This window comes from Lonchura striata, chromosome Z, assembly GCF_046129695.1.
Source record: "Lonchura striata isolate bLonStr1 chromosome Z, bLonStr1.mat, whole genome shotgun sequence".
Taxonomy (NCBI): domain Eukaryota; kingdom Metazoa; phylum Chordata; class Aves; order Passeriformes; family Estrildidae; genus Lonchura; species Lonchura striata.
In genome coordinates, this window is record NC_134642.1 from 15,031,482 (window position 1) to 15,056,786 (window position 25,305).

Sequence of the window (25,305 nt, forward strand, 5' to 3'; positions counted from 1 at the left end):
TAGTCACTATTAGGATAAACTTTAGAATGAAAATATTAAACACTGCATTATGGAAAAACATTAATCCATTAGAATGCTTGGCTGCATCTATAAAAGGGACAAAGCAACAGCCTCAGTTTAACCACGCAGAGATACACACATTATTAAGTTACTTCTGTCAAAACCAGACAGATTAATGAACCAGTTTAGATAAAAACGAAGATCACATGCAGGTGAAACTTCAGGACCATTTTTTTTCTTCACAAATTATTCTGTGGTATGCAGCAGTATGAAATATCTTTAATCCATTCTTTTAGGCAAGAGAACCGAAAAACTATTCTTCATAGAAAGTGATTATCCTACATATCTGCAACAAAGATTCCATGGGATTCATAACGAAAGTGGTATCTCTGACAAATGAAAAATAACTAACAAAATGAGAAAAAGAAGAATTTTTTTTAAAAAGCAAAATCAATTATCAACGGTTTCAGAGGTGACAAGCAGAAATCACAAAGGACTTTGTGCTAAACACCAACCACCTGAGACAGAGAAGTGGCCCAGAATGTGATATCCAAGCATTAAAATAAACAAACATATAACACTGCATCTTAAGGTGTTTATTTAAGAAAAAATTTCATATGTAACTGGACAAGGTTATTTATGGATGTTCAACAACTTAATAGCTACACTGTCAGAAGATAGTAATATAGGTCTGGATGGAATTCTTGCGGTAACACCAAAATTACAGGCAGATAGCTTAGGAGCTCACTAAGACACCCCTCAGTCTCCATAGATTTTGTGATTAGTTCTGTCAGCCATATGCTTCTCCCATCAAAAAAGCTCACAGTCTTGTCTCCTTTTGTCTCAGTCAACTTGGAAGTACAGAATTGACAAGAACATATAGTACAAGAAAAAGAAGGCATGTGAAGCAGACCTCTGGTATTTGGTATCATCTTTGGTGTCAATTCAGTTCATCAGTTGAAGATTCCCCTCTCACACTACCTCATTTTAAAATAAAACTGCATAACAATTATAATTCGTTTCTCAGTAAATTTTCAGTTCTGTTTTAAGAGTTTGATACTAGTTCCAAATTTTAGTAATAGACAGAACAAATGGATGCATAGCCATATTACACAGATTATTTTAGGGCTACTGCAGTGCTTTTAAGAACCAAAGTGTGTCCTCAAACAGTCACATTTCCTCTACTGAGGGTTTGTATGACAAACATTGTGTATGTGGAAGCAAAAAGCTTTTTGTAGCCTACCTGCAAGCCCAGGTAAGCATATGCTTCACCATGCCCGTTAGAATCATAGAATTACTTGAATTGGAAGGTACCTTAAAAAGGTTATCTTATCCAACATCCTCACCATGGGCAAGAACATCTTCAGTTAAATCAGGCAGCTCAGAGTCCCATCCAATCTTACTTGGAATGTTTAAAGGGATGAGGCACTCACTACTTTCTAGGCAACCTGTTCCAGTGTTCTACCACCTGCACTGTAAAAAACTTCTTCTGTACATCTAATCTAAACCAACCTTCTTTCTTAAAATCATTACAGCTTGTCCAATCACAATAAGCCTGGCTAAGAAGTTTGTTCCTGTCTTTCCTATAGGCCCTCTTTCAGATATTGAAAAGCTGCAATAAGATCTCCTGAAATCCTTATTTTTTCCATGCTGAATCACACCAGCTCTCTCAACCTTTACTTACTGTAAAGGTCTCAGCTACCTGATGGTCTTTGTGGTCCTCCTTTAGACCTGTTCCATGTCTTTCCCATGCTGTGCCCTTACTTCCACTGTCTGTGCATTTCCTTCCTGCCCTTTAGTTTGATGAGCAGGTCAACATAACTTGCTAGGATTGCTAAAAGAACTGAGTGACTGGGATGAGAACATTTGTCCATTCACAAGCTCTGATATAATGATTTATGAACATGGCTATTATTTTGCTGTGATATCTTGTGATATTGGCTACATTAGATGTGAGGGTGAGACTTTCTAAGGCAGAACTGCCTGTCTATCAATCTTCATCTTAAAGCTGTAAAGTCTTTTTCAGAAATAAGCAGTAATTCTGTGTTTTAACTAACAATATGGGTTTACTATGTAAATATACAAAATGTGTATTGACAGTGACTAGTGTCACTGTTGCACATGAAAATTTCTGATGTAGTAATAAGACTGACTGTTAAAAGAGATAAAACCAAAAAAATAAGAATCCCACCAGAACTGTGTAATATGGGAAGCAGAAAATGAACAATTTCTTTTGTCCTAGTATATAAGAATACAGCACAAAAACAGCTTCACAAGCTTCCTAGCAGAAAAAAATACTGTTTTGGTTTTTTTTTCGATACTCGACTATGCCTTAAGTGTAACACTTTTGACTTAAATTAATATGGTTACCATCACATCAGGAGTGGAGTGATGGCATTTCAAAACATTCAGTGTATGTCAACACATAAATGACCTTGAAATGTAGTGACTAGACTGAAGTTAATCAGTGCTCTCCATTGACTTATGTGAGTCATGGAAAATTTAGCTCAATTCCCTAAGCTTAGGAATGTCTGTAAGAGACCAAAACAAAGCTGCAAATTTTCTGCTGATACTGAGTTTTGCATATTTTTGAATAATAAATTATGCCTCTTAAAATGATGGTGTAAATAAAATTGAGCTGTGGACAATATGGGAGAAGTATTGAACTGCTCACCAAAAATAAACTTGTTGGTTAATACATTTGTGTCTATGTGGCAAAGTTTTGGTAGCAGAGTGGGACCCACAGAGGTGACTTCTCTGAGAAGCTTCAAGTGTTCCCCACGTTCAATGGAACAAGTGTCAAATGGCTCCAAGATGGATCTGGCTGCTGGCCAAGGCTGAGCACATCAGTGATGGTGGGAAAACAGCAGAGGAGGAGGTGCCCACCTCTTTAGTCTCAAGACAGGACTTGACAAAATGGCATGAATCTGAGACGGGCCAGGTTTAGGCTGGATATCAGGAAAAGGATTTTCACCCATAGCGTGGTTGAGCACTGGAAGAGGCTTTCCAGGGAAGTGGTCACAGCACCAAGCCTAACAAAGTTGAAGAAGCATTTAGATAACAGTTTCAGGCACACAGTGTGATTCTTGGGGTGTCCTGTGCAGGGCTAGCTAGACACAATGATCCTGATAGGTCCACTCCAGTCCAGCATATTCTGTGATTCTCTGATTTTAAGAAAGGGAAAAAATTACTATGTAAGATTACAGTTAGAGTCGAGAGAAGTAAGAGAATATGTAAGAGAAACAGCCCTGTGGACATTAAGGTAAGGCAGAGAAGAAGGAGAGGCAGGAGATGCAGCACATGGAGGTTCATGGTGGAGGAGATAGCCACCTACAGCCAATTCAGGATCCCACACTAGAGTAGATGGATGCCTGAAGGAGGCTGTGATCCTATGAGAAGCCTACAATGGAGCAGTCTGCTCCTGAAGGACAGCACTCCATGAAAGGGAGCACTGGAGCAGTATGGCAAGAACTGCAACCTGTTGAAAGGACTCACGATGCTTGTGGCAAATTTTCTTCTGTGGGAGGGAACCTCTCACTGTGTCATGGTTTTGACACTGACACAATGTTAGCGCCCCTATGAAAATGTGATTTTTTAATTGAGTGTTGTGAAATGTGATTAGGAAACAGAGTAGAGTAGGCTTAAGCTTAATAATAAAGGAAAAACTTTATTAAACTACTATACTAAACTACTATAAAAGGAAAAAGAAAGAAAAATACACACTAACTCTAAAATGAAAACTTTCTAAAACATTCTTCCTCCCTCCCCCAATTTTAACAAACTACAGTGAGACACAACTTGGACTCTTAATCAGGTTCTTACCCTTCAGATAATCAATATTTAGTCTATTAAGGGAGAGAGGAGTCTTTCCTGTGTCATAGACCCCCCCAAGAAACACAGCTGCTATTTCTTGTGTTTCCATGTTACACATGGAACTGCCAGGAGAAAGTTTGCTATAGTAACACTTTCTTTTCTATGCTCATGCACAGTGCTTTTACCACCAATGCATGATGGACAGACTGCTTTTAGGATTTTTCCATTCAAGGATGCTCTGCCAAGAGGGGAAAAAACAAGAGTTCAGTTTTCCATTTTTTGGGACCACAGTCGCCTCCATTTTCTTCCTCCCCTGGGGCTGAGGGTTTTAGGAATAGAGATCTTCTTTTCTGAAGACAGAGGGCACTACCACAAACTTCCTTAGCTTTTTTCTGTTCCCTCCACTCCTGTCTTTTCTCAGTTGCTGAAGCAGGTCTCTTGGCTCACTGGCATCTTCCTAAAATACAGCCTCTCTTGGAAGAGAAAATTGGTTCAGTCTATGGCTAACAAGAAAGTTTAGCCAAAAGCCACTTCATCATCTTCCCCCCCAGTTTTCTTTCCTTAACATCTCAGGTCTCGGGCTGTTTCTCTCCCTCTCTTTTAAACTGAAGAGGAGTAAAATTTCACAAAGATTTTATTTTTTAAGGAAGGGTTAAAAGTCCTAACACTGTGGCTGGCTCTCTGCCCGGATTTGGGCACCTTGTGACCCTCCTGCTCTTCTCCTTCCTTGCGGTGTACTGGGCATAGTGCTGGCAGACCGTCGCTGTCTCTTTCTCTCTCTCTTTCAAGAGAGACTCTGGCAGAGGGGGAAAGGCAGACATCCCACATTTCTCCACCCTTCTATCTGCAGGGGGCCAGCCTGATTCCAGCCCCTCCACCCTTTGGCCTACCTCAAGCTGGGTTGGGGGGGGAGAGTCTGCACTGCACTCTGACCGGAACCAAAAAGAGAGTTCTCCTGGGAATTCTGCTTTTAACCCCTCTGTGTTCTCAGAGGCGTGTCCACTCTTAATTGGTTAATCTAAGTGTCAAAATCCAACCCTGACCCCTGACTGGATTGACCTCTTCTTTCTGAGAATTTTTTTTTTTTTTCTGTGTTAAATCACTACATACTGGAACACAGGGGAAGTATGAGGACTGCTCCCCCTGAGGAGGAACAAGTGGCACGAGAAAACATGTGTTGAACTAACAACAGACCCCATTTCCTATCCCCCTGCACCACTGGGGGAGAGGAGGTAGAGAAAAATGGGAGTAAAGTAAGGCCCTGGTAGAAGGGAGGTATTTTAAGATTTGGCTTTATTTGTCATAAACCTTATCTGATTTGATTGGTCATAGAGAAAACTATTTCCCCAAGCCTGTAACAGTAATCAGTGAATGATCTCTCTCTGCCCTTATCTCAATCTAGGGACTTTTGTTATCTCTCCCATGTCCAGATGAGATGGGGAAATACAGAGCAGCTTTGGCAGGGATCTGGCATCCAGCCAGATATATCTACTACAATTAGTTTTGGAAGGTTTTGTATTCTAATTAATAACTACCACATGTCAATCAAAATGCCAAATTCTATACACCTTTACAGACTTGCAAAATCAAGAAAAGGTTAAAGAATTAACCTTCTGTTTTCACTTCTATTTTCAGCTTCTCTATCAAATCTCCACAACCTGGTTGTCCCAGCACTTTTCCTCTCTCCTATAGTCTCGTGCTGTCTCCTGATTCAGCAGCTAAACCAGCCCTAGAATTCTGTCAAGAGCAGTAATAATCATCAATAAGAGACTGGGATTTAGCATGAGGAAACCATGATTCACTGCAAGGTCCCAAACTGTACAACAAATTCAGGACAGTGCTGTAGTTTGAGAACATGTTAAAAGTAATGTCATGTCTCTGGCATTTACTTTTTGAGGGTGAGGAGAAAGATGAGAGCGTGGACTTTTGTGCTCAGTCAAGTGCACAGGAGAAGGAAATTATGATGTTCCAGTGGAACTTGCTTAGACAATACCTGGCAGTGAATGAATACAGATTTAGAGTCATTAATTTATCTGAAGAAATTGCCTTGTCAGATGACTAAAGGTTTTGGCGCTCTCTGAATATATCAAAGGTGAATCTTTAAAATATGTGATAATCTGTCATTTGAATAGCTGTTGGTACACGAGGATTACTTGAATGAGTAAACTAAGGCTGTGTTATCAAGAAGAGTAATTCAGAATTCTATTCAAACTGCTGAATATTAGGAAACAAAATACAGGATACAATATTGGTGTTGTACAGGGTGCTGCACAGTGGAAATTTTGACTAGTTTTCCTTCTGGCTATATCCTGTAGGTATAGCTTACCAGAAAGTTGTGTGGTAGCACAGAAGTGTAAATATTCTAAGGCCAGACTGCTTTGTTTCACTGATACTCTTACCAGCCAGTAAAGCTTCTTCCTCTAATGAAAGGACATAATTAAAGAAAAACCTTCTCCTTTTTATTTTATAAGCCTGTACTCAGTGTGCTTTCTTCTTTTTTTTTTTTTTTTTTTTTCACTTCCCTTCGTCCTGGCTGACTTTCCTGAACAAAATCATCAGACATTTAATTAGTAATATTAAGTTGCACTCTGATAAACATCAGAACATAGATTTGGTACTACTGGAGGTGTTCTTCCTAAGCAGCTGTGTATCTAGCTAAAATGGGAAAATAAAGACCACAGACCTGCCTTTAATTCGATACACTTTCATACATTTAATATTTTATTATTGTTACAATTTTAGGACCTTAGATTTTTTTTTTGTATTTTACTACACAAGAGTTCTTATCAGAAAGGTTAAGAGTACCAGTGAAAATGAGACTTATCTGAGATGCTTTGCTGGGTGACCATGCTGCTCTTCTGAGCAGTTATAAATCCATCTTCAGTCCATTTAGTTTTCAGTTTCTACTTATGACTTCATCAGTCTTCTTTCTTTATAGGGGAATGAACATGCGGAAAACTGCGAGCTCTTATCATTTTGCAATGTTCGAAGCTCCTGAGACTGACAGCTTGCCAATCAGAATTTTCTCTTATCAGAAGTATATCTACTGATTCACAGAAAAACATCCATCACTTGAAGTTATGTGAATGCTTTTTCCTTGGAGATGTCAAACTAAAAATTTGTCCTGTTGAATCCACACTTGCTTGAACTGCCAGTGTGACCTTCTAGATGAAGCGGACAACTGCTGCAGGGCAAAGCGGTTCTCAGCTCCCTACACAGTCTGAGTACAGACTACAGGCATTGTTACCTGGGATTGAGTGCTCCCTTAGCAGATCTGCAGATGACTAAATTGAGCAGTGCAGTTGAACAGCACACAACAGACGGAAAGGATGCCATGCAGAGGGACCTGGACAAGCCTGAGAAATGAGTCCATGGGAATCCCACGAGGTTCAACCAGTCCAAGTGGAGGTGCTGCCCCTAGGTCAGGGCACTCCCAGATACGAGTACAGACTGGGAGAAGAAACTAGTGAGAGCAGCCCTGTGTAGGACTAGAGGATGGAAAGCTGGACATGAGCCAAGAATGTGCGCTTACAGCCCATAAAGCCAACTGCATCCTGGGCTGCATCTAAAGCAGTGTGTCCAGCAGGGTAAGAGAGGGGAGTGTCCCTCTACTCTGCTGGTGAGACCCCACCTGCAGTGCTGCATCCAGCTCTGTTGTTTCCAGCACAGGAAGAACAATAACCTGTTGGAGCAAGTCCAGAGGAGGGTCACAAAGATGATCAGAGGGTTGGAACACCTCTCTTGTGAAGACAGCCTGCGACCTGGGGTTGTAAAGCCTGGAGAACACTTTGGGGAGACCACAATTGCTGCCTCTCAGTACTTAAAAGGGAGAGCAACTTTTTTCAACGGCAGATAGTGGTAAGACAAGGGAGAAGATTTTTAAACTAGAAGAGGAGAGATTTAGATTAGATGTTAGGAAGAAATTCTTTATTCAGAGGGTGGTGAGGCACAAGAACAGGTTGCCCAGAGAAGTAGTGGATGCTTCATCCCTGAAATTTTTCAAAGGTTAGACGGGGCCTTGAGTAATCTGATATAGTGCGTGGCATCTCTGCCCATGGCAGGGAGCTGGAATTAATCTTTACTGCCCCTTTCAACTGAAATGACTCTGTCATTCTTTGATGACTATGTAGCTCTGTCATGGCACAGTTGCTCCTGAATGACTGTTGAAAGCAGAAGGCGTGAGCTTCCTGGGGGCTCTGAAGAGTGCATATTATGTTATTATAGAAGGAGAAGAAAGGAGTTTAAAATATTTTGCAAAAGCAGTAGTAATGCTTATCCTATTACTGGTATAATCATGAAACTGTGAGGTCAAGATGTGCCTTTTCTACGGACAGTAAAGATACTCAATTCTGGAACTGGTAAAACATACTGTGGATATTATTATTTGTAGTATTAAAAATATTTGGGTTTTTTCCTTCTAGGCTCCACTCTCTTGTGGCATTAAAGGAAAGATGTTTTAACTTGTACATCAACAGTGGTAATAGGCACTCCTTTACTAAAACAGATTTGGCTTTATAAAAATGGATGGCTATCCAATTGCATCTGGCCCAGCACTGCAAGGTAACATACATGCTGAAAAGTTTTATCATCCCAATGCCTCACAGTAAGTATGCTTTCTGAAAATCTAGAAAGAGATGGTGATACTGCTTCCTAGGAGACTAAATCAGACACCAGCATACAGCTTTTCAAATAGGAGGCACCTCTGAACTGTACTGAATCAAATACTGCTTGGTGAACAGAATCCCTTTAGAAATACCGGCAACACTTTTTCTTTCAGTAGGAAAAAGTTTCTAATACCCCATAGGAATGCTTGATACTGGCATTTTAAGTACACTTAGGTTGGATGTAAAAAAACCACCAAACATAACTGAGTATGAGAGTTTGCTTTTTAAAATAGCATACAAAGAAATATTCATTGGGGCTTTTAAAAAAACATTAAGGAAAAGCTTGAAACAGCTGATTAAATACTTCTACCTTACACCTCAAGATTTATTTTAAGGCAAGAACAGATCTTATCCAAGACTACTTGAACTTCAGACAATGACATAGTGATTCTTTCCTTGAATAGTCTCAGGAGCAAGGAAAGAAATAACAATGGAGATTTCATATTCTTGATTCTGGATGTTCAAAATAATGAGCTCCAGGAAAGTGTTCCTGAAGTACTGAATCACATAACAAATCCACAATCAAATTCAGTTTCTTTCAAAACTCCAAATAAATAATCTGTTAGAAGGCTTTACTTAAACCTGCACTACAAAATCCCCAAATAAACATAGAAAGGAATAATTAGTGAATAAACTGAGGAAAGCCATGGAATTTTTACTAACCGTACAAAATTAATTATCTGATAATACATATACTAAGTAAGTCTGCCAATGACACTAAACTGAGAGGAGCTGCTGACTTCTTCAAAGGCAGAAAGGCCCTGCAGAGAGACCTCAATATACTGGAGGGCTGGACAATCACCAACTGTATGAAGTTCTAACGAGTGCTGGATTCTGCACTGGGGAATGGGGCAACCTTGGATGTGCAGATAGACTGGGAAATCAGATGCTGGAAAGCAGTAACACAGAAAGGGACTCAAGGGTCCTGGCTGATGGCAAGTTGAACGTGGTCAGCAGTGCCCTGGCAGCCAGGAGGGCCAGCCGTGTCCTGGGGACATCAGGCACAGCACTGTTGTCCCAGTCTGCTCTGCACTGGGGCAGCCTCACCTCGAGTGCTGGGGGCAGTTCTGGGTGCCACAACAGCCTAATGTAAGGCTAGAGAGTGTCCAAAGGAGGGCCATGAGGATGGTGAAAGGCCTTGAGGGGAAGCTGTATGAGGAGCAGCTGAGGTCACCTGGTCTGTTCAGCCTGGAGGACACTGAGGGGAGACCTCATTGCAGTCTACATCTTCTTCTTGTGAGGGGAAGAGGATGGAGAGGCACTGATCTCTTCTCTGTGCTGACCAGTGACAGGACCCAAAGGAATGGCCTGAATTTGTGTCAGGGGAGGTTTAGGTTGGATATTAGGGAAAGGTTCCTCAACCAGAGGGTGACTGAGCACTGGTAGAGGCTCTCCAGGGAAGCTCTAACAGCACCAAGCCTGACAGAACTGAAGAAGCGTTTGGACAATGCTCTTGGGCACATGGTGTGATTCTTGGGGCTATTTTGTGCAGAGCCAAGAGTTGGACTCGTGCCTTTTGAACAAGTCCCTTCCCACTCAGGATATTCCATGATTCTACTCTTTCCCTTAAGATATTTAAGGAACTCAACAATTAGATTTATGTACTCATTAGTAGAAGTTAGTATTTTCATAATTCTTCATGTATCTGAACTTCAGAGAGGAAAATGCTTTGCTGTTGTTAAGTAGAACAGTATAGGGTGTCCTACTTACAGGGTATGCATACACCTATATCCTATAGGGTATACAATATGCATACCTTACATATAGGGTATGCAGCATTTTAAACTGTGAAGGCAGATTAATCTGACTTGATTTCTGAATGGTAATGCAATCAGCTTCACTGCTTGACAATTATTTTTGTATATTTAATAGTGATATCTAAGGTCACTGTACTGGGGAGAAGTGGTAGGGGAGGGGAGCTTCTGTTTTAATTTAAGAATGAAAACACCTGAATCCCTTTTCTGGATTAATCCTTCTCATCAAAGATATCCTCTTGAAATGGGTAACTGGCAAATTGACACATAATCTCACATTACAATCTTTTTCTTGCTTAGTTTCAATTATCTTTCAACACCATCATGCTAAGAAAGATCCTAATGGAATGGATTAATGAAAACTGCTCTCTGGATCAAGTTTAAATTTCAAGACTCATCAGGAAACATTCACATCAAACCCACATGATCATTTTAGATTTCAGTAATATCTGATAAAAAGCTGTTTTGAATTATATGTGCAAAACTAGATGAATTATTAGTGTCATGATTGTCAGAACATAAATTACTATCTGTGAAAAACTCTGTTGAAACAAAAAGTTGGAGGGGAAGAGGGTGGGGACAGGACGTATCTCCATGTTAATGTTCCAGATCTAAGTAAAGTACTCTGAATGACTAGATCATCACATGAATAAGACCAAGAACTGCAGAGACCATGCTCTTCTGTCTTCAACTGGTTTATAAAAATCTAAAGTATTTTGGAAATAAGCTCAAAAGACCATCCTTAAAGCCTGTGACAAAAAGAGTACTAGAGCAGTGTTCTCTGTTTCAGCTCATTCACCTACAGAGTAAAAGATCATTTTAAGGACTCTGATCTTTGACTGCAATAGCCTTACACCACTGACTGTGACCAATCAATCCACACAGATAACGCTCTGTGGAGAATAAATAGTAGAGTTCTCATGTTTGGATGGGGTGAAAAGTCAGTCACAAAAGCACCTTCACAAATCACAGCTGTGTAACTGCAACAGAATAGACAACTGCAGTTATACAAGTCAGCAGAAAGCATCAGTACCATTATGCACTTTTCCTTATGTTTTCCCATTAGCCTAAGTACCTCCTGAGAGCCCAGCAGACAAGGGGGGAAGTGAACACAGAACTTTACAGAAATAATGCAAAACCAACCATGTCCCATTAAATAACAATGGACATCATCTTTTGATAGTTAAGTGCAAGCCACATCCATCTCCCATTCACAAAGTTCAGGATGCTGTCTGAAATAAAGTGTGGTGTAATTCTGGACTGAAACTAAGCAGAAAACATCAGGAAATTGATGTAGTTGTCCTAAAACAGGACAATGCAAATTAAGAAGGGTGCTATTTCTATTTTAGAGTAGAAGGAAATATCTTTACAAACCTTGGTTTACAAAAGGCATAAACAAAGCAAGTTTTCATACAGGCAAATTAGGAAATTTCATTATTGCAGTCAACAAGGTCTGAAACAAACTCAGTATTTCTGCTTGCAGTATGAATGTCTGTATTATGACATCTAGAGGTTCTGACCTGCCTCAGGCTTCATGTATCTTGGAAAACTGCCTCAGTACACCTTAGGCAGAGACTAGAATAGGCTTCAGCAAGACAGCAAAGAGGCTGAAATTAGGAAAATACATTCTCATACTGTCCTTCAAGGAAACATACCTGGACTAGGGATGCAATAATGCAAACAAGGAAAGGGGCATATAGATGCATGACTTGGATCAAAGAAGGGAAGCTGCCATTAAATGAAAATTAACAAGCAGAACTGATGCTTCCATGTAGCACTGGACTGTTTCAATCAAACAAAAACCATAAAATTGTGGATATTCTCAGTTCGGTCAGAGAGAAGAGAAAGATTTCAGCCAGGCTAAGCTTGGGAAAAAGTCTGAGAGGAATCTATTTAATCTATTAATAGATCTATTAATCTATTATTATATATTTATCTATAAAACAATCTATTATCTTGCTTTTTGTTCATATTGTTTATAGATATGTTCTACCACACTGACCTAAGTCCAGTGTACCAATCAGGTGAAATGTTTTTACTTTAAGACCAATGGAATTAATGTTTACGATGTTCTCTATAAAAGAGAGAGGGGCTTTTGAATAAACATTCATTTGCCTTCTGAAATCATATGAGACATTTCGCCCGACCCTGGCTCAAGGGCATCAGAAAATTATCTGAGAAGCAGAAGCAACATGCACACAACACTCCAGAAAACAAATTATTAACAGAATGCAGAAGACTAGAGGATTCTGAGCTCACCTCAAGGGACACTGGAAGAACAAAAGCACAAACCCAACACTATGGACGTCAGGATTTTTACCTTCCAGTCCAAGAAGGAGCAACTACACTAACAGTGCCGACAAGTAATATTTTCATTTATAGAAAAGTTAGCAAAACAACTCTTTTTTTTCATTCAGACTACTTTTCAGTTAATCTGGACTCCATCTTACTTACCTAAGGAAAATCTCTAAGCACCATACTTTGTGGGAAGTACACTCAGAGATCTGTATCTTAAATTCTAATGACTTAGGATCTTATTTCATCAGCCTGCCTACTGTCTAACTGAATGCTGTTTCTGTAACAAGTTTTATATTATTAACACTGGGGTTCATTCAGATTCCCAACTCTATCTTTAGAAATACATATTCATTTTAAAATAATTAAAATGAACAAACAAACCCTCAACAAAAACTAAAAAGCCCCAAACAAACAAAAAACCAAACAAAAACCCCACAAATGGAACCAAAGAAACAAGGGAAAAAAAAAATCATCAAACAAACCTAAAAATCCAAGAAGAAAGAAATTAAGTACTTAAACCTTGGGCTACATGCTGTAACAGCAAAGTAGGCCATATATTTTCACTGATGAAATGGCAGCAGGGCATTCCTGCTTCCAGGAAGACCTAAGCTTAACAAGCTTTGACAGGCCCCAGAAAAATTTAAAAACAAAACCAAGAAAACCCCTACATGTAGGATTATCACAATAGGTCTTAAACCAGTAAGTCACAAGCATTCAGAAGCAGAAGTCTGATGGAACTAGAGACTACAGGAAAAGAAGGTAACAGTGTTTTCAACTGAATAGTAATGGTGCTAAAACAAAGCAAATTTCCTACAGATTAGGTTTACCTTAGTATCTTAAAAGCAAAGCTCAGTGAATGCCAGTTTTGTAAATGGTTTGTATGATATGTTGTAGAAGTTTTCTTGCAAAGTTAATTGTCCACAGAGGAGTAAGACTCAAGTCAAAGACAAATTTGTGCAATCTTCACTGCAGTAGAATGATACTATTTAACACACATTTCAACTCACCAAATGACAGAACTCCCACATTCAGGAGCTGTCACCTAAATGTATCCTTTAAGCACCATTTTCTCGGCAGAAGTTTTAACAGTATCAAAAACTGAATCAAAGCTCAGTTCCTATCTGTTAGTAAGCCAAGGTCCGTTTCTCGTGGACTATGAAAACACCTTAATTTTTATTGAATAAGTTGTCAAATATTTTATAAGCCTATTTTCATTGCTCCTTCTGCTGGAAGAGTATGGACACAATAAAAACAGTATGCATATCCATACTTTGGTCTGTGGCAGAGCTGTAGAGACAGACAGGCAGCAGAACCCGCTTCAGGAGGGAAGAATCAGAATGCTTTCTCAGTCACACTGAAGTCAGGTTATCTACTGGGATGAGTCCATCCAAGTATTGTAGCTGCTGACCAGCAGTTCTAACAGTCTCATTACCTCACTTGAGCATGAGAGAATATGAAGGACTGTTGGTTGGATTCAAAGCAAACCCAATCAACAGTCTCCCGCCATTCTTCATTAGTCCTACCTAAGCAAGGTGATGGAATTTGAATTTAGAATTTGGCAAACACTATGAAAAATAACAACACCAGACTTGCTTATGGTACCTTCAAATTTTGCAAATTTCTAGAAATAGAGATACAAAGGTAAAAAATAGTTGCTTTGGACAAAAGGTTATGACCCTAAAAATGTCATGATGCAGGACAAGAGCATCACCAAAGTAACAGATGCTCTTCAAGAGTCTCACAATAGACCTGATGTATTTGTGAGAGATATGATTGCAATCTGATCCAAAACACTGCTCCCCAGAAGTTAACTTGCTAATTCTTCCCAGCCGCTTGGCCCCTCAACCTGCTGCAACCTGCTGTTTTCCTCTTAGATAAAACAGCTTTACACAACCATTTTGTAACACCTAGCATCTCCTACTCTTTATCAAATTCTACAGAGGCTGATGTGATTAAACATAAGGAAGGGAAAAGATGACTACTGAATAACTGAAATAGTTCTGTTAGGAAGGTAGATCTTGACACACAACTAAACACCAAACATCTGTGACAATCTAGAACCTCAGGCTCAAATGGTAAATGAAGAAAGTGAAATCAGGAAGTTGTGTAAGTGTCAGAAAACAAATTCGTGGACCAAAAAAAAGTGAAACATCCTTCTTGTCACATCCTTTGTATAAATTCCATATCCCACTGCTGGAACTGTGTTGCTTAAAATTTTTCTGGTAATGGTATAAAGGACATGGTATCTACACTGGCACCTTATTCAAAGAGTCAGTATCTTGGCTGACTCAAGTCTTGAAAATGCTCTCAGACTTAAGAGACTTTACAGATTAATAGGTGACTTCCTACCCAGAACACACAAAAGCATTTAGATATTCAAACAGGAAAATATACTTTCATACTCTTTGTTTCCCTCCTCCTGAAGCAAGCTGATAGAACCAAAACACTACTTGAAATTTAGACAAACATTCTTGACAATTCTTTGTCAAGGGCCACATATAAGTAAATCTAATTCAAAGGAAAAAAGCAAGCATTCACAAAGACATCGAATGGCAGAAACCTCAAATGGCAGAAAAAGCACTAGTAGCAAAACACTAAAGGAAAAAAACCTAGAAAACTACCCAAACAACCAAACATGATTACAAACATGTAAAGAAACAGATGTGCTAAAGCAGATCTTGAAACCGATTTTCCTTTCTCTATCCAAGAAACCTCAAAACAATAGCGGTAGTCCTCTGAGAAGACAATCTTTCACACACCCTGATCAAAAAGCAATTGGCTGAATTTAGCAACTGGTAAAGGCTACACACTATGCCATACACAAACTGTACTTAAAATGTCCACAACACTAAAACAACATGATTGATTTCTAACTGTATTTTACTACAATTAAACCTTCAGAATGACGGTTATGGCAGACATCTTTGGACAACTCTAAATACGTAGACTTCAAAGTATTTAACAGTCTCATTACTACAGAGATAATTATCATGACTGAACTTAGCAGTATGTTTTAGAATGTATATAGTCATGATTCATCACAGTTATTCCACAACTTTACTGCAGTCCAATAGAGGTATGAATATTCTCAGAAGATTTCACAGGCCATTTAGAATGGATTCCACTCTAAGGCTGATAATGCAAGTACCAATAAGTTATCAGATTTTTTTCCTCACAAAGATCACTGAGTGCACAAGTGGATTCTACATGACTACAAACAGCTCAACCAACTGACTAGAGCTAACTTTCTTTTTCTTTGAAGCAAAATACATTTCTTTTTAAAGACTAAAAAAAGTAAAATAAAACTCACTATCTCAAGAACTTACCTTCAGACTTCAACTTTGTAAGAACAAAAATCAGGTAGTTGTTGAAATCTGGATACTGATTGAGTTGTTCTAGTTTCTGAAGAGAAAAACTGTTAAGGAAAGTTGAATATTTACATACAACATTTATAGCTTTCTGGATACAAAGATTGTTATGTTTGTTATGCTATGACTAGAAGCTCATGACATACAGAGCATGAACAACCTAAAAACAGTTTCTGTAATTTTCTTACTGAAGGAATAGCTTTTAGTTATGGGGAAGTCTAAAAAATAATCCATGGACAGATATAAAAATTAACAGATCCTTAAAAATATGTGTAAAGCTGTATCATCGGAACAGGCAGCTGAACATTACCAACAACTGCGTAGTCAAATGTATCAAAAATAACAGAAAGGAGGAGAAAGATCTGTATTTAACAGAAACTTAATGAGAAAACACTTAATTGGTCTAAGAAATGAAGACTACTTCTTAGATCAGTTTTCTTAACAGCTTCTTCACCCACTTAACTTTTCCTTTTTCATTCCCTGAAATATACAATAAATTTAATTGAAAAATATCTGAAACCATAACTTTACTAACAAAGGGTTTTAGCTAACATATACTTCCCACTTCATTGTATTTGACATTTAAACTCTCAAGTTTGGTAAAACAGCATCATAAAGAAACAGCATTGCAGAATAAATATACATACTTTTGATTTTTCTACAAAAAAATTATGGACTAAGTACTTTAAATTTTAAACCATTAATCACAACTGCTGAGACATGTTGTTAAACAGCATCCTAGAACACAACAAACATCACAATTCCTTTTGTATGTGTGTGGAACCTTTATACACACACAAAACCTTTTACCTCTAACCTTTACTAGCCAACATCAACACAGCAGGGAGTTTTCACTATCACTTAAAAAGAATTTCAAGCATTGGTTGGAAGAACTTTTGTTCAGTCAAGTTCTATATATCATCAAGACAGATAGCCTCACTTACACTGCCCATCCTGCATATATGATGCTATAGCTCAATAAACAAACAACACATAAAAAATTATTTGAAGCAAAGCTTTAAAGTGTAATCTTACACTAAAGCTACATTATAAACACTGTTCCTATAAGCACTTTGATATGTTAAATACTAAAGAGCACCAGTTTAAGCTTGGGTCATTATCAGAAGACTACTTCTTTAGACTCTTCTGTTTAGGATTTTTCAAAGAAAGCAATCATATTTTAAAAATTTAGAATACAGATGAAAGAACAAGATGATCAAGATGCAACTGACCTTTACCTTTCAGATAGGAGCAGAAGCCTTCCTGATATTCACTGCATTTGCTACAGAAGTCTAGAAGTGGAGCAAATCTGGCTTAAAGCTAAATTCTTACTATAAATGTATACAGACACACATATGTTGTTACCTACTAAAAGAAATTCTGTTGCCTTCTGTGGACACCTTCAAGAAAATGCCTTAAATAAAAACAGATCCAGATAACAAACTCCTCACACAATTTCAGCACTTCAATAAATTTCATAGCACCTATGGGTAGCTCACGGGGCAGGAAACAATAGATGAGGCCTTTACTTTTTAAGGCCTGTACTTCTACCAGCCTTAATTTAAAGTTTTACTTTGTCAATCCTTAAAACCTTGCTATTCATTATTTCTATATTGAAGAGTGATGGGGGGTGGGGGGCGGGGGGGGCCGCGGGGGGAAGAGGAGGGACGGGGGTGAAAAAACCATCAATCCACAACATCAACACCAAATCAAAGCAGTACAAGAAAATACATACTGCAGAGCTCCACATTTTCGTGAATTTTAACGAGCCGAGTTTCAGGATCAAGCTTCCAGACAAAAAAAACCCATCCTCACCACACACCAAAATGCGCAGTGTCAGAACCAGCAGGCCCACGAGGGCGCGCAGGCAGCGGCTCTGCCAGCGGCATTACCGCCACCAGCTCCGGCTTTCGCTTCGAATCCCGGCGCCAGATTACTTCGAGCGGCCCCTGCCCGCCCCACCCCTGCCGCGGGGAGAGCGGGCACACCCCGCGGGCCACCCCCGGCCCCCTCGGCGGGACCCGCCGGGCCGAGGGCCCCGTTCCCGCCTGGCCGCTCTGGGGGCTGGGCGGGGGAACCTGAAAGAGCGGCGGATATCGGCGGGGACGCGCCCGAGCACGAGCTTTGAAAATAAATAAATTAATTAAAAAATAAAAAAGGCCCCCTGCGGTCAAACCCAAAGCGGCCCTGGTCTCTGGGCTACCAACAGGTGCCCAGCGCCCGCCGGGCGAAGGCGGCCCCGCGGCCCGCAGGCCGCCCCGGCCGTTCAAACGCCGCGCCACGGGGCCGCTCCGGCCCGGGCTCGGCCCCCGCGCGGCCGCGGCTCCCGGCCGGGCCGAGCCGGGCAGGCCCGGCCGCCGCAGGGCCGGCCCCGCCGCCGCGCAGGCCACGGTCCCCCCGCCCACCCACGGCCACGGCCACCCCCGCCCCACTCGCGGGGCCCCGCCAGCCTCGGCCAAGGATACTTGTTGCACGGCTCTCTGCGTGGTGGTGTCCGGGGACTGGGACTCCTTGAGCAGCTGCAGGATCTGCTGGAGCCCCTGCTCGTCGGGCTTCCACTCGTACTCCATCTTGGCTGTCTGCAAAACAGCAGACAACAGGCGGCCGCGGTTGGCGGCGCGGCAGGGCCCGGGCGGGGACCGGCGCAGATGAAGGAAGGCCGGGCCGGGGAAGGGGCGCGGCAGTGCCCGCTCCGCTGCGACTCTCGTGCCCCCGCGCACCACAGCAGCCGCTGGATAGACGTAGGACACCGACCTGCTCCCGCTGCCTCCGCGCTGAGCAGAGACTGAGTCACGACGAATTTGTGATCCGGCCCGAAGAGCCGCCTCGCGTCCTGCTGGGTCCTAGCGCCAGGCACGGCTCCGCCCGCCCGGGCCGCCTCGGGACCGCCGGCGCCGCCGTCCGCCTTTCCCCGGTGCGTCCCACACTGCCGGGAGCCTGCGGGCGACAGAACGCGAGCACCTCAATCCTGGCCGACGGGAAACGGGGAGCCCACGCCGCCCACCCGAGAACAGGCAGAAACCTACAGCGAACGCGACAGGCGAGGAGCGCAGGGGCGCCCCGGGCTCGGCCCAGCCCCCTGGGACAGCGCCCGGCAACGAGTGCGAGGCTCCCGCCTTCCTGCGGAACAGAAGTGCGGGCGCGAAATCAGACCCCGGGGTCAGGAACGTGGTGCCTCCTGCCTTCTACGTCATTTGGCTGAGCGCTGAGCACATCTCTGAAGTCCCCAATTCCACGTGTAAAGAAGGAACAGGACGAAGGATGCATGGAAGTAGGGGGAGGTTGGGGCGTGCAAATTACAAAGAAACTGCTTCTTTTCTTTAAGATCCTCTGTATCTTAAACTGCGCCCCAAAATATATCACCGGAGATCTCGGGTTAAAATAAATAATTAAAATACTAAATACATATGTATATATGTAAAATACGCATTACACATGTACATATATAGTTATTTTATGTATTATACTAACAGAATTCTGTTTAAAACTGGTCTAAAACGTGAAAGTGAAAGCCAGTAATTCTGGTTTTTATAATCTTAGTTTTAGTCACTGTATAAGCACCTCATTTGACATAAAAACTAGTTTCTGCTGCTTCTACTGCAGTACAGAACTCAGTTGAAACATTGCAATCTCAGCCGTAATAACTGTTCAGAAGTACTGAGAACAGGGAACAATACAGATTCCTAAGGGGTGCATCCCAGATAATTTGCTATATGGCTCTTTGTCTCACTTCCCCAACACTGACTGTCTGGTCCAAGGTGCTGAGAAGCATCCTTAACTAACTTTTCTTCTATTACTATGTGATGCTGTTCTTGAAGGAGACAAAATCTGTATTGCAACTACTGCTGTAGTTATCACAGGACTTTTTGGGAGACTACAAAAGCTGAGCAATTCTTGAGAGTTTGCAGCATCTAAACAAGATTAAGTCAGTAAGGCAGGTACGTAACAACATACGACTAATTAATAGAAAAGGATAAGCACAAGATTTACATGAGATTTTTCTGATCAGGGTGAATCTCCACTCATTTCCCTTGAGTATAGAAACATGTCAAAAGAAAAGGATTTTGATCCAGACCATTAAAACTGATGTTAATGGCTCCCACTGTATGGGCAGGAGAGATCTTTTTGGGATGCATGCATAGCTGGAACAGATGAAAGCTGAAGTCCAACAAATAAGGGAAGAGCCAATGTGGGCTCCATTCACCTAACTGTGCCTTAGCAGTAAGGTCGTAGAAACTTGTTTTTTCTTTGAGACTTCTATCCCACATCTGTCAAGTCTGTTTGAACTTGATTAGAGCTTCAAAAATTACTATTCAGAAATTTTGACACAAGGATTATATCTGTCTAATATTTTCTTGAAGCAAAGTGTGCTAAAGAAGTACAACATTAAAGACGAGAAACAAGGAAAATAAAGGAAGATTGAGAGACAACTGGAAAGAGCAGGTAGAGAAACATGGCATGGATCCATAACTAAAAAGAATGTAAGTTTTCTTTCCAAGAATGTAACTAGAATTCAATCCTGGCAAGAATTTCCACTTCTGCATTGGAAAGGACAGAAAAAAAAACCTACAAATTGTAGGTTGAATGGAGTATGAATGGAGCCTCTACAGAAGATCTGTAGTGAGGATATCTAAGTGCTTTACATGATCATCCTCTAAGACAGGTAATAATTTTTGAGACATTATCAAGATGAGAAGGTATTCTGCAAGATAAGGTGCCTCCTTCAGCATCTATATATGAAACCTGTATGAAACCTGAGGAAGAACCTATCTCTAGTCCTCAAAAATTATGTAAATAAGCAGAAATCAAAATAATTTGACTGAGACAAGGAAAAAACCTTCAGTTGAAAGCATTACAGAAAAAAAAGGAGAAAATTGTTTATTTCTGTATTGCATTTATATATCTGTATGCTATGCATTTTTTGTTTTCTACTACCTGTTTTCCTCAATCAAGAATCTTCTTGTATAGAAAAGAAATCAGAATCAATGTTAAACAAAGTACCCAGGGTATGAATGCTACCCTCCAAAATACAGCCTAGTTCATCCCACTTGATCAGGAAAATGCAGCAGAACTAAATTTGTCACACTTCATTAAGATTACAGAAGATCTCTGAAGAGAGAAGCCTTAAAAATGCTGAGGAATATTTGATTTCTCTGTTATCCAGACTTCAGGTGTCATGCACTAGGCATAATCCACTGTTATCACAATGTGTAAAATTGAAAACAAACAATTACATGCCCAAACATCTGTATCTTTAAGATCTTTCTCTGTTCACAGATCTTGCCATTTTCTACTTAAGCGTCCACAAAAAGTGTCCATAAATTTTTTTTTTCTGTTTTCTTGACCTCTTCCATTTCCCTCCCAGAATTCTCCATTAAGGATGAAATGACACATATGTGGCATACAAGGAAACAAAAGTAATGGCTACAATATGTACTACTGCTAAATGATTAAAAATCCAGTTTTTTAGAGTAGTAGCTGTGAATATATGAGACAGACTTTGATTTTTTTCTTCTTCCCATGGTAATTAACCCAATACTTTTTCTGCAGTGTCCTTACCATTACTTTAGAGTGCATTTGGTGCTCGGTCTTTTAATCTCTCCTGCTGCTTTTCATTATGTTATAAACAGAGACTAACAGGAACTTGGATTAGAATCTGGTTTCTGATCAGCAACATGCATTAATTGACACTCAAAGCACATACAGCCAGAACAAATAGGAGATCCATAATAGAATACCCACCCCATCCCTCCATAGTCTCACTGCACTTACAAAAGAAAGAGGAAACTGGTGCAAATCCCTCCCAGCAATCAAACAGAAAAGAGACTGAGATCTGCACTGCTAGGATGATGTCCCATCCCTCCAATGCCATAGACTCCAAGTCATATATTTGGAAACTACAACTTTTCACTGCCACTGGTTTTGAGATTAGTTTCAAGTAATTATTCTCTAGTATAAATTAATTCTCAAAATAGTCCTAATTTCAGAACTGTTAGACAGTTTCAGCCACTTAACCCTTCAGAAAAATTTTCCCATTACTTAGTTTTATTCCATTGATAATACTGGAATTTTTTTTAGTTTTTGAGAGAACACTAATAACATTCTTCTTGCCATAAAATCCAGGCACTGCAACCCATAATATTAGTATTTAATAATGGTAATCAATCATTCAATCAATTGCTAAAATCCAGCCTTTTGAATTTCCACACAAACTGCTTACAGTATTTTTCTGCAAAGGATTGTATGCACAGAGGAAATAACACATATTTCGTAACAGCTTTCTGTGTAAACCCTCTTATGTCAAGCTAAGAGTGATGTAGATTAAGAAAAGCAGGCAAAAAGCTCTCATAACACAGAATAAATGTGTTTATGTAAAGGAGCTCATGCAGAATAGCTACTGCTATACTATTTTGCAATGCTTTGTGCCTGGAGAAATGCCCTAAGCTTTCACTTCAAAAGAATACTGGTAGTCCTCACATTCAACACATCAAATGAGCATCCATTCTAAAATATTTGATGCAGTCTGAGTTCAGTCATATTATTAACAAGAGTAACACTTGTTACACAATTAATTTGAATAGTCTTAGGAAGAAGACAGTTTGACCCTGTGAAGCACCAGAGAGGTTAATAAGGAGATGCTATGAAAACAGTTTGAAAGGATTTTGTGTTCCTGACTGAAATGTCTATGAAATTATTTTTCTATGTTTCCAGGGCTGATTGGTTATGATATAAGGATTATTTTAAGCAGAAACAAAGCAAACTTTAGAATAATATTTTTAAGCTGGAGTCTCAACATTACTTTGTGTTGAGTTGTATAGAAATTGGAGACAGAAGAGGCTGTAGGCTGTTTTCTAATGCAACACTAACCAATTCCACTATTGCAAGTGTAATTCTGTTGAAGGTAGAACATTGTGATTAAGACTGGCACAAAGAATACTAAGTTGCCAAATGCACTAGCATCTCTTCCTGGTAACTAAGGTTGCAAAAAAATCTCTCATTTTTAAGAGACCTTCAGTGTTAACTGGAAGACAAAAAACCAAGAGGAAAACCACCTAGCAGAAGATAAACCAAATGCAACATGATGCATCATATAATCGTAAGCCTTGGTCTAAAGAAAAAAGTTTTGTGAAATGTACCAAACTAAGAATGTACTTCATTGGTAGGATTAAGAATATCTTTAAAAATAATTTTTTTCTTACCTACAGACAGAATTTCTTCTACCTCTGAGGAGCAATTTGATAAAAACATTCAAGGCAGCAAATGTATGGGCTTTGAGGTAATATAACTTCAGATTTGTGTACCTATTGTGTAATATAACTTCAGATTTGTTAACTGACCTTTGTTTCCTACCATTATTAATTCTCTCTGGTCAGTAGGTCTAGAAGCAGAATAACTGAAAAAAAACAAGAGAAATAACTTTCTACCTTACCCTCCTGAGATAATTCTAGCTAAAGTTCATCTTATGTTGTGCATGAAACTAGAAATTGTGTACGTGTACCAATATTCCCATAGAACAACATCTTGCAATGAAGCTAAACTCAAATTTCCTGGAGCACTGGCATTTCAATATTCAAGGCAAATAAATCTGTAATGTGATTTGCTGTCTGTAGAACATCATCAATTTGATGATAGACTTTTTCTGAGGGTATCTATAGTTACAATAACACATCTGTTTATGAAATCTGTTACACTGTTGCCAGTGTGAAATGGAGAATTGTTAAGGCTCAGCTTCCATGATTTCATGGCTTCTGTTCTCAAAGGTGAGGAGCAGTATTTATTTTTGCAGATATTGTCTGCAAAAGCTTGCACTGTGGAATTCCATTGAACAGACTAAATAGTACTCAGGAAATTTGACAGCCTGTAATTTCACTCTACTGATGGAAGTACATTACCTCTTTGTTTAATGAATACCTCTGCTTCTTATGCATCAAATGAGCATAGAGAAAAGAGCACTACAGTTTCCATATATACAAACGTAGAAAACCATCACACCATTGCAGATAAAATAGATTACCAGCCCCACCATACACTAATATTTATTGTTTTGTAGAACAATTAAGACTTTATTCAAATTAGGATAACAAACACCAATATATAGCACAAACTTATTAAAAGTCAGAACTGAAACCCAAATCTCTTGCTGTTCATGGGTTCAACTAGACATGTAAGATTCTCAACTACAGGGACAAAAACCTGCCAAGCTTTCACCAACTGCAATATCATCACAAGAATTTTGATTTTGAATTCTGCTTTGACAGGATGAAACACCATTCTTATCTTTAATGAAATCTCCAGCTGAATGAAGTAGTGGACAGTGCAAAACTTCTACTAGATCTCTAGACTTAATATGCCTTTGATCAAATAATCTAGACAAGGACTCGCCATCTCTTCAAATGTACCAGTATGAGAGGACAAGAGGAAATGACCTTAATCTGACACGGGTGAGATTCTGATATTAGAAAAAAAATTTTCACTGTTAGAGTGTCACTCATTGTAACAGGTTGCCCAAGAAGGTGGTGGAGTCACTATCCCTGAAGGTATTCAACAGGCATCTGGACCCGGCACTGAGTGATGTAGTTTAGTGGTTTAGAGGAGACAGTGGTTGTGCTGGATGGATGGTTGGACTGGATGATCTTTTAGGTCCCTTCCAATCTTGATAATTCTGTGATTCTATGATAATTTCGTTTCCACAGATATACCAAGTGGAAAAATAGTGTGTGGCTAATGATTTGCCCCACTGCAACCACACATGTTGGATGCTAAAATGGCAATACACGTTTTTAATGCCGGCAGTCAGAAAACAATCTAAAACTCAATGGAGAGCTGTTTGAGAAAAACGTCACCTCATGAATTTGTGACAAAAAATACCAGATCAATCAGCTGAAATCTTAAATGCTAAAGGGAGTAAGTGGGTGTACAAAGGATGAAAGGCATCATTCTTGAGAGTCCAGTCTTATTTGAACCTCTACTGTCAAATTTTATGTCTGAAATCCAGCACGCACTTTTTGCCAGCTTAAAATTCCTTTAAGCATTATTAGTGTCCCTAATTCTACTCTCTACTTAAAGTATACATTAAGATTTCTTTCTCTGAGCAGTAGGAGGCAAAGCAGCTGGTATCTGCTGGATGATTTTTGCTGAACTTCAGTTTTTCTAGTTGGTAATTCAGGCTTCCCCAAGATGCAGATAAAAATCAAAATGATACACAGCTTTTGAACCGGTTCCCTGTGATAGATCAGATGCAGACTTTTGAAAGCATCAGAGGAAAGTAGCAGATTCAACTTAAAAACAAAGTTACAGCTGAAAAAAACCCATATACATGGATGGGTATAAGGCTGTGAAAAAAGAGATGCAGTCCCTGAAATTCTAGCATTCACTTTCTTTCAGTCATACATTCATTTTTATCAACTA

At 39.9% G+C, this 25,305-nt stretch overlaps 1 protein-coding gene across 2 annotated transcripts in view; it reads right to left on the reverse strand.

Moving 5' to 3' along the window:
• TNPO1 (transportin 1) overlaps positions 1–25,305 on the reverse strand; it is a 75,465-nt gene that overhangs the window by 39,443 nt on the left and 10,717 nt on the right. Inside the window, exons 2-4 of one of the 2 annotated variants that reach the window (XM_021531770.3) lie at positions 18,652–18,834; positions 18,363–18,476; positions 15,856–15,931 (exon numbers count right to left, since the gene is read on the reverse strand). In XM_021531770.3, coding sequence (XP_021387445.1) covers positions 15,856–15,931; positions 18,363–18,467 — 181 coding nt within the window. In that variant the 5' untranslated portion in view covers positions 18,468–18,476; positions 18,652–18,834. Of the gene's footprint in view, positions 1–15,855; positions 15,932–18,362; positions 18,835–25,305 lie in introns of those variants that run through there. The other variant, XM_077790015.1, reaches the window with a different exon arrangement.